We start from the raw sequence: 9,323 nt of genomic DNA on the forward strand, positions 1-9,323 counted from the left end.
CGCGGCAGCATGCAGTTGGCCGTCGGAGTGGTCACTGTTTTGGAAGCAGCCGTCGAAGAAAACTGAGACGATTCTTTGTTTTTTCTTTTGTATTTTTGTGTTACTTGTGTTTCTATTTCTCACGATTAAGGGCGTATAAAAATGCGCCCCGTCAAAAATAAACTAAGTTGAAAACCTGCGTGTGTCTGTGACTGCGTCACGTGGTGCATTCTATGTGTTGTCTGCTAGAGCACCGCTACATCACCATTTCATCATATTCATTATTCGAAACCTACTCAAAATCTGATAGGACCATGTTTAAATAACTTTGAACCTGTATTTACGTATTCGTTCAGTAAATTGAATAGGAAGCCATTCGATTCGCGATTCGAAAGTTCGAATATTCGCAAACAGCAAGTTTTATTCTGGCCGGGAAAGTTACAAATCGATTACGACTAAGAGTGCAGGCGCCAGTGTGTTGTTATTTAGGTCCATGATCGAGAATGCTATTCCGAGTAAATAATCTGAACACAATTTGGGGAACATGCAAGAGGGAGGCATAAAATGCCATTTTTAACGATAAAATGTCTGATTTTCAAAATAAGAATTAGGGACTGACATTCCAACAGAATAAGTAAGGTTAACTCGCAGCCATGAGTGGGGAGCTAACGGAAATAGCTAGTACGTAGAAGCGACAGAAGTTTCTTCATCCGTATATTTGACATTCTGTGAAGTTTCCATGACATCCAGCGTTTGAAGTGGGTATCACAGGTTGCTCGCGAACAAGTAATCTAAGTAGAGGCTGCACCGGTAATGTTGTATAATGCGAGCTTAGGGAACAATTTTCGTGTCAGGCAGACAAAAATATGTGAGTAATGAAACTATATTTATTTAGCACAGCACACTGCACTAAAGAAGCTCATTATTCCTCATTGGTAGCATGGAAGTGATAAATGGGCGGCTCATAGTGATTAAATATGCGTCACATAAAAAAGTTGCGATGAGAAAGATGAAAGCTAGTTATACATTTTTTTTGTGCACTGCAGACATTATTAGCCGACGAAGATTTAATAAATAATGACTAGATTGAAATATTAGATTTTTTTTAACAAGCCTTAATTTTCCCCTTCTTGCCACGAGCAGCAGAAGCTCCAAACACAGCGTCTGGCAAAACTCGCACCTCGTCTGTCCCAGTACAAGATGTACATCACTTATTGTCGTGTCTGAGGACAGTTCATTCCGGAGCAACTTGCACTGCAAGAACAGCGCGTAATGCGGAGCACCGTACGAAGGGGTTGTACATTCCATGTCAAGGAGGAAGAGAACACATGTCGCCTAACTTTCCCGCGCCTACATTTTCGCTTGCGTTATTTATTTTTCCCCACCAGACAATCCGTGCAAGGTGATCGCGCAATGATCGCGGGCAGCCCCCTCGCTCAGCGAGCACAGCAGCAGCAGCGTCAGTGGAGAGGCGCGCGCGCGCCCAGACAACGGGGAAGTGTGCCATCTCCTCCTGGCTCGGGAGGCATCCGTCCGGCGTGGAGCGCGCGTTCGAGTTTCGACTTCCACTTTCATCCGAGGAAACTCGTTAGGGGTCAGGACCCGTCCGTCCGCCGAGCGCCCGCCGCACCTCCTCCTCTCCCGCCCGACGGACGTTGCCTGGCGGTCCAGCCAACGCTAGCGGCGGCGGCGGCGCAGGAACGTCCACCGACGACCACCGACCGGCTATTCTCGCCCCGTGCCTCAAGAATGGCAATGTTTTGCTCTTCCATCCGGGCCAGCCGGCCAGTAGTGGTGGGAGATGGTCCGGGCCGTCCTTTCCCTTTCGCCGGGAAGCCGCCGCGAGGGTTCCTGCCCGGCCCTCCCCGCAACTTTCTCTTCTCGTGCACTCTCCCGTCGCCGTCCTCTTCCTCGTTGCGCTCGCTGCTGCCGGGGGGCCAACCTCTCTCCGAGGGCGCTGCGAGGCGGCCCGTATAAATGCCAAGTGCCCCCACTGTTGAGCACATCAGTCGGCAGCAGCAGCGGCATCTGGCCCACGGGGACCCGAGCAGCCGCGTCATGAATCCCTTCAAGGTAAACGCGGAGACGCCAGAGCGCGGGCGCGTCCGACGTCGCGAGTGGATATACGCCTGCGTCCGGGGTATCGACGGGGTGTCCATGGAGTCGGTGTTTCGTTTGCAGGTGCTGACGGTCGCCATGTGCGCCCTTCTAGCCATGGCCGGTGACATCGGCGGTGGCGGGGGCGGCGGAGGCTACGGCGGTGGAGGCGGTGGCTTCGGAGGAGGCGGCCTCGGAGGCGCAAGCTTCCTAGGTGGCCTAGGCGGCGGCGGAGGAGGATTTGGTGGCGGAGGATTCGGCGGTGGAGGATTCGGCGGCGGTGGCTTTGGAGGTGTGATGATTTGTTTAAGCAGGCGCGCTTTGATGCATCATCGGTGCTGGTTTTCGGCAGCTGAAGACACGAGCTCATGCTGTCGTGCCTCAGCCGCGGTACCAGCTGTTCGAAAGAAGGAAGCAAAAGTTTTAACGTACACTGTTGTGAACAGGGCGCTTTTTACACAGCGTAATCAGATATTCCAGGAAGTAGTTTCAGAGGCAGGAGCTGCTTGGAGTTCATTCATTTAGATTAATTGCAGCGATGCCATTTGGACATGCGCGTGAACGGAAAACGAATGCAGTGGCAGTCCAGATGAGATCTTCTCTAAATGGCTGTTGCGCAAGGCGAGTACACGCACCACAACTGGGCAGTTTACAAGGGCGGCTCTGCGCCTACTGTCATTACCATCAGATAAGCTCGCCCATTACTAGACTTCCGTATGCTTGCGGCAAGCCTTGATCGCCATGACCCGACATTCTGTTTTTTTTTCTCCAGGCGGCGGTGGCGGCGGCGGTGCCAGCAAAACCATCGTAGTCTCCGTAAGCGGTGGTGGCGGCGGCGGCGGTGCCGCTCCGGCTCCACGTCCAGTCACCCGCTACACCGCGCACATTGACCGCACTCCGCTGCCCATCAAATACAAGCAGGGACTTGTCGCCACCGGCAACGGCATCTCTCTCGTCGAGCCAATCATGGTCGCCACCAATGTTCCGGGACCAAGGATCAGCTTCCCTCAGGGCATCCCTCGACCACAGCAAGCCTCAGTCCACGTAGCCGAAATCCAGAGAGTTGATGGCGGTGGCGGTGGATTCGGCGGCGGCGGTGGAGGCTTTGGCGGCGGAGGTTTCGGTGGAGGCGGCTTTGGAGGCGGTGGATTTGGCGGTGGTGGATTTGGCGGTGGCGGATTCGGCGGTGGCGGATTCGGCGGTGGCGGTTTCGGCGGTGGCGGATTCGGTGGCGGCGGATTTGGCGGTGGAGGATATGGAGGCGGTGGATTCGGAGGTGGCGTGACCGGCCTCGGTGGCGGACTGGGTGGCGGTTTCGGTGGTGGTCTCGGAGGCGGATTCGGTGGAGGCTTCGGAGGTGGCGCTGGAGGCGGTGGCGGAAGCGTGTTCCCGCACCCGAGGGTCGAAGTCGCCGAGGGTGTGCACAAGATTCCGCTGGGCACCGCTGCTGACACGCACAAAGAAGGAGGCGGAGGCGGCCACGGTGGCGGCGGTGATACAGCCGTCCTCAGCGTTGACGTCCACCACCACGGCGGAGGCGGTGGTGGCGGCGGACACGGTGGAGGATTCGGCGGTGGCGGCCACGGTGGTGGCTTCGGAGGTGGCGGCGGCGGCTACGGCGGTGGAGGACACGGCGGTGGCGGCGGCGGAGGCCATGGAGGAGCCGCGTTCGCTGCCATCCCAGTCAAGGTTGTCGAAGTCGCTGGTGCTGCCGGCGGTGCCGGCGCAGTAGGAGGTGGAGGAGGAGGAGGACACCACGGAGGCGGATGGCACTAGACCTCATGACGTCAGTACCTGATTAGTTCTTGTGACTAGTGAAATCATTATCGCTTAGTAGTGCTCAACCGTGGTCAGTCGTAGTCTGTTCCAGTCAACAGCGAAATTTTAAATGGACATTTCACTTGTTTTGAATCTGCTACCTGTGCAGTATTTCGTTTCAGATGCGCAATATCGGCCACCAAGCCTTCTCAGTTGCCGATTATGCTAAAATATCGAGACGTTTCCGTGCCTCTATTTATTTTTCGGCATCTGCTTACGATCCTATATCTTTGGTATCGTGCTTCAGAGCGCTCTTTGTTATGTGAGTGAAATTGAGGTGTGCCTTTCGAAGATTTCTCCCGTCTCCACACGTAAGGGCTGTTCTTAAGGGGCCGACACCTTAACTGTTTTTCTCATTCTACATCTTGATCAGCCGGTGAACTCGAGATAAACGCTCCAGCTATCGTCTTTTGGAATGGCGTGATTGTCCTGGCTCCGGATACCAATGATGTCTCTAACACCTGCTTTTTCTGTTTTCTCTCTCTGCAGACGTTCGATAGTTGAAATGAAGAATCGCTGCCAGCTGCGAGCAACTTGCTCCGCCCTGCCAAATGCGCCGCTCAGCGAGGCGCCCACTGCCAGCACTGCGACGGCACCAGAGAACACCTGCCGAACATGGTCATCCTGTTTTGTAATATACTGTTGCGAGACGTTGCGTGAACATCTCAACCCTTCTGTAAAATAAACTTTTGTAAATATGGTTAAAAGAATCTGATTTTGTTTGTTTCTGTTCAGCAAAGCGACGACTCAATCTTGCTTCACTGAACCGAGTCTGTGGGTTCAAGGTTCATAAGCTTAGGCCGTGAATATTTCCTTGCGAGCAAACATAGCGTGCATGCTCACAGGACGCCTTGAATGCGCCACTGAAAGAAAAAAGTATTACGCAATTTTGTTTTCGACGTCATCAGCAGCCGCATTGCTGACTGGGTGTAATGACTTCTCAGGGCCTAGTATCGGCGCACTGTTTACACTGACCGCTTTAAAACACGGAGTACAGGTACCGATTTCTCATGTCAGTTACAATCTCAGCCTTTAGCAAGTAACGCGATCAATCTATCAATCGCGTTTTTTTTTATGTACCGCTTTCTGTTTCGTCTTTAGTGGCCTATGCCAGGGTTTCCATCGCGGCTTAAAAGCCGAAACCCTGCCATGAAACACATCGATAAGACATCTCTTTCTCGTGAACACAAACCCTCGATGTCTTAAAACGGACAATGCTTTCGTTGGTTCTTGCTTGGGTTGACTCTCATTGTTGCTCGATGTCGCGATCATACCACGGAATGCACAGAAAAAAATTGCAGCTACAAGTACCCTGGACGCAGTTTTCTCAAAATCAGAAACGTCGACCGACTAATCTCGTCCCAAGAAACTACAGTACTGATGCGTGTATTCCAAACTCACGCATAAATAAGCACCTCGAGAATCTTGAACAACAGCGTTATTCCTTAAACAGCATCTCCTACGTAAATGCAAGTGCAAAAAGCAAGCCTTCACTCGGGAAAAAGAACAGCCAGCGAACCGCCTTGTCAATCCTAAAAAAATTAGTTTGTCATGCACATGTGTGTACATGCGAGCGTGCAGCCTGAGAAGGACAGTGGGTCTACAGCGTCGCCTGGCTTTCTTACTTTGGTAGACAAGAGAAAGCTTTGAGTGGTGTAATCCAAGAGATGAAGTGGTGTTTAACTCGCTGCATGAACATCCGCCATTCATGTGCTCTAACGAGTAATTTATATTCCTGTTGCTGGCACCGCTAAAGGTTTTCTCTTCTGACTCAAGCGAGCACCTTATTATTTGCAGGTACCTTCTATGTCAGTGATGACATTGTTCTTTGTTGCGTCAGCATCGTGCAGTTAACTGTTAGAGATAACAGCAAGAAACGACATGGAAGCGCTCGGTAAGGTGAAAAGAGAAGCACGTTAGAGAGTCACACAGAGTAGACGCACGATATGTAGTTCTCACCTGAGTATTGCATCTTTTCAACGTGTAAACGACATGCGCTATAGAGCGATCGTCAGTACAGAAAAAAAAAAGATGAAATACTGCGGTTGCATCACTTGTTTGAGCAACGTTAATGCTCGCTACAAGCACCATTGTAGGAAACATGAGCACTAAATGTTGTGGGGGCAGCTGGGAAACTTTTCCTCTTACGTGCGAATTCTCAGTCTTAACTTTCGTGAACATCTGCAGCCCGTGATGCACATGAAAATGTATACCACACTTCACATGTGTCTGACGTTTTGCTTGTGGACACTGAGAGATATAGAAAGGAAACAGTTGGATGGTTTAAGATCAATCTAAGCCTACTCTTAGAAGGGTTGTTTTGTAGGCCATTTGATCATACATATTTCAATAAATGCTTCGGCGCGGCAGACAAGGACAAAACGTAGGCGCTCTGTGGTGTTTTTTCTACGTTTTGTCCTTGTCTGCCGTGCCGAAACATTTCTTGAAACAAATACTAAGCCTACTCCTCGGCAGTGTACAACAGGCGTCAGTATCGCAAGTGAGTTGCGAAAGAGATTACAACGGAACGACAACTTCCACTTCGATGTTGCGCCCGTTACGTTCATCACGGCAGTACTGAACATAGAAAATGCGCGAGAAACACTTCCCGAATGCATCGACTGAGGCAATGGTCTGATGGCCCTTCGAAACGCCTCGAAGCCAACTTAACTGCTTTAATAAATTGTAGCAGACAACTCTTGACAGTAGGTGTGGTACAATAGTGAGTTGACGTTAATGAAATTATTTTCTAGAAGATGTGACGGGCAGTAAGTCACTGGCATAGGTATATTGGCTTTAACGTCCCATAGCGACACGTAGGCTATGAGGGGTGGGGGGCTGCGGATTAATTTCTACCACGCGCCGCGGTGGCTCAATGGTTACGGCGCTCGGCTGCTGACCCGAAAGACGCGGGTTCGATCCCGGCCGCGGCGGCTGAATTTCGATGAATGCGAAATTCTATAGGCCCGTGTGCTGTGCGACGTCAGTGCGCGTTAAAGAACCCCAGGTGGTCGAAATTTCCGGAGCCCTTCACCACGGCGTCCCTCACAGCCTGAGTTGCTTCGGGACATTAAACCCCAATACACCACACCTAATTTCTACCACGCAGTGACATTACACTGACATCGCATAGCAAAAGGGCGCCTTCCATTTAGCCTCCATATATACGCGGCCACCACGACCTGGTTCCAACCCACGTTCTAGGGCTCAACAGCCGAGCTCGCTAACCACTGAGCCCCTGCGGCGGGTAGTAAGGAGTGATTACGGTCCAAACAGCATTAGGCTTATATAATGTTACAGGAATTCGGTAGCTCGGCAGAAAGTATGTGTCTAGACCAGGTTACTGAACTGTCATTGTTCGTGAAGCCTGGACTGGTTTGTTCGGTAAGATGCTTTGCTAAGCAATGACAGATTATATATCAATGCATGAAGGCGGGTCATTTAAAGGGCCTGTCACATTTCTTTCATTTTCTTTGTAACTACAGATAGTACTGGGGTCCGTCGCCGTAATCATGCTCAGCGCATACAGTGACAGACTGTGCAGAAATACTTGGTTTGAAGCTTACGATGTCGCCAAACCTACAAGCCAGCGTGCGAGTTTTTTTGAATTTCTTGTTTTGAAGAAGAATCTGAAGAATCTAGCTTGTGTTACGTAGGTAAGGTACACAGCCATGGGATTCGAGATCTTGGGCTGCCGGCACCGGTCGAATAAACACCGCCATTGCGCACAGATACATCCGTATTCATTATGCATTCGTGCACGCAGCTGAATGTCATTAGCCCCTGTTGCCAACAGACACGTCGCTGACAGTAAACAATGCACACGGGGCTAAAATTTGTGCTTTCACTTTCGCTGTGTTTGATAAAGAACAAGTTCCACAGGCTAAATACTGACCAGCTGTTTCCCATTGTGTTCAACAAAGTACACAAGAATAAGCCGTGCACGAACATCCACAGTTGATAACTAAGCGACACTTTGGCATAGCTACGCGACTTAAGAGGTGCAGATAAATGAAGGAAGTTCGACAGGCATTGTTCTCACACTTCAAGAGGGCCCGCTTCGGAGGCCGCCACCACCGTCCTATTTCCGAGGCATTGTATGCACGGCTGCCCCGAAAGGCTATAGAAATTACACTTTCTAAACATAACCGCGCGAAAAGTATGCATGGCTCGCAGTAGGAGGGAGGAGGTGCATAATAATCCGGGAACGACAGATCCTGCTCCGGCTAGCAAAAGGAAGCGAAAAAAATGTGCGTATAAGACTCTAAGGCGGTGAAAGGTCGCACTTTTAGGAAGAGTGCGGTTGAGCACAAGGGCGTGGAGAGCCATGTTTGAGGAAAGGAAGCTAAAGAAGAAAAAGAACTAGAGAAGAAGACTTTTGCAGTCTCGGAGAACTGAGCAGGTGCACCCAGCGTTCAGCATCTGCACGGGCCCTCTCCGTTACTTTCCTGTACAGCGCTGGCGAGGCCTCGGAGTCTCGGCAACTATAGCAGCTATAAAAGGAAGGAAGAGGCGCTTCGGCGGCGGCGGTGCAGCCAATGGTCGCTCTGTGAAGCGCGCGTTTGTGGGTTTGACCGACGCAGGAAATGTCCCGTTGCTGGGCCCGCCACCGCCGACAAGGAACGCTTAGCCCTGACGAGCTGTCAACCCTCACTGCCGGCCAGTCGGTCGGCCCGGCTATTTCGAGAGATGCGCAGGCGCTCTCCTGCTCAACTCTTCTCTTATACGCGCCGCAGTCATTGGATTCCTCTGATACGGCGGCGGTGGCAGGGCGAACCTTTCACGCCCACCCGCTTTCCTCGCCCCGAGACTTTTCTTCTATTCCGCGCGCGAACGAACCCGGGCGACCGCGCGAGGCCACACAGCCACCAAGGCGCGACAACAATTCCATCCAGGCGCGTGTTCCTCGTCGCTGCGGCTTCAAGAAGCGGCCCGGCTTTCACTCCCCCGCCGCCACGGCGCCCGCGAAGCTGACACGTTGTTCCTTCCTCTCTGTGTCAGCTAGGCGAGGAAGGGCGGCTCACCTCACCTGGGGCAGCCGCGAGACACGTACGAGGACGTGCTGTGTTGTGGCAGTGCCCCGAGGCTTCCAAGCGCAGACGGGGGGCGCGCGCCAGGCGAGCGCGTCTCGGAGAGTTAATGCTTTCAGTTTAGCTCAATCAACGTCGCTAGGGGGTCGCTGTCTGAATGCTTCCTTCTGTTTCTGACGTTTTATACCCTTGAGCTTGAATGCAGACCCGCGTGGTTTGATATCAATGCAAACAGCGTAGAAAGCACTGATAGGCGTGGGTAAACGGGCTTCAAGATGAATGGGGAAAGGTTTGAAAGGCGTCAAAGGTAGCGGTGAAGACAAGGAGGAAGAACACGTGCTTTTTGGATGAGAAACAATCGGCTGGACATAGGGCTGCTTTCTGGTCGCCCTAGAATTA

At 51.9% G+C, this 9,323-nt stretch overlaps 1 protein-coding gene across 1 annotated transcript; it reads left to right on the plus strand.

Annotated features, from left to right (window-relative positions):
- Positions 1 to 1,956: 1,956 nt before the first annotated feature.
- LOC149359001 (uncharacterized) lies at positions 1,957 to 4,510 on the plus strand. Its single transcript, XM_089568960.1, has 4 exons — positions 1,957 to 2,052; positions 2,161 to 2,368; positions 2,849 to 3,862; positions 4,384 to 4,510. The coding sequence occupies exons 1-3, from the start codon at positions 1,957 to 1,959 to the stop codon at positions 3,850 to 3,852; spliced, it is 1,308 nt and encodes a 435-aa protein (XP_089425086.1). The 3' UTR covers positions 3,853 to 3,862; positions 4,384 to 4,510.
- The last annotated feature ends 4,813 nt before the right edge of the window (positions 4,511 to 9,323 follow it).

Source organism: Amblyomma mixtum, chromosome 2, assembly GCF_055824585.1.
Source record: "Amblyomma mixtum isolate Tamu chromosome 2, ASM5582458v1, whole genome shotgun sequence".
In the NCBI taxonomy this organism is placed as follows: domain Eukaryota; kingdom Metazoa; phylum Arthropoda; class Arachnida; order Ixodida; family Ixodidae; genus Amblyomma; species Amblyomma mixtum.

Excerpts from the sequence above, each read along its gene's own strand:
- LOC149359001 (XM_089568960.1), top strand. The coding sequence starts at position 1,957 with ATGCCAAGTGCCCCCACTGTTGAGCACATCAGTCGGCAGCAGCAGCGG. Across the intron at positions 2,053-2,160 it reads GCGTCATGAATCCCTTCAAG|GTGCTGACGGTCGCCATGTG; the intron begins GTAAACGCGGAG and ends TTTCGTTTGCAG. Across the intron at positions 2,369-2,848 it reads CGGCGGCGGTGGCTTTGGAG|GCGGCGGTGGCGGCGGCGGT; the intron begins GTGTGATGATTT and ends TTTTTTCTCCAG.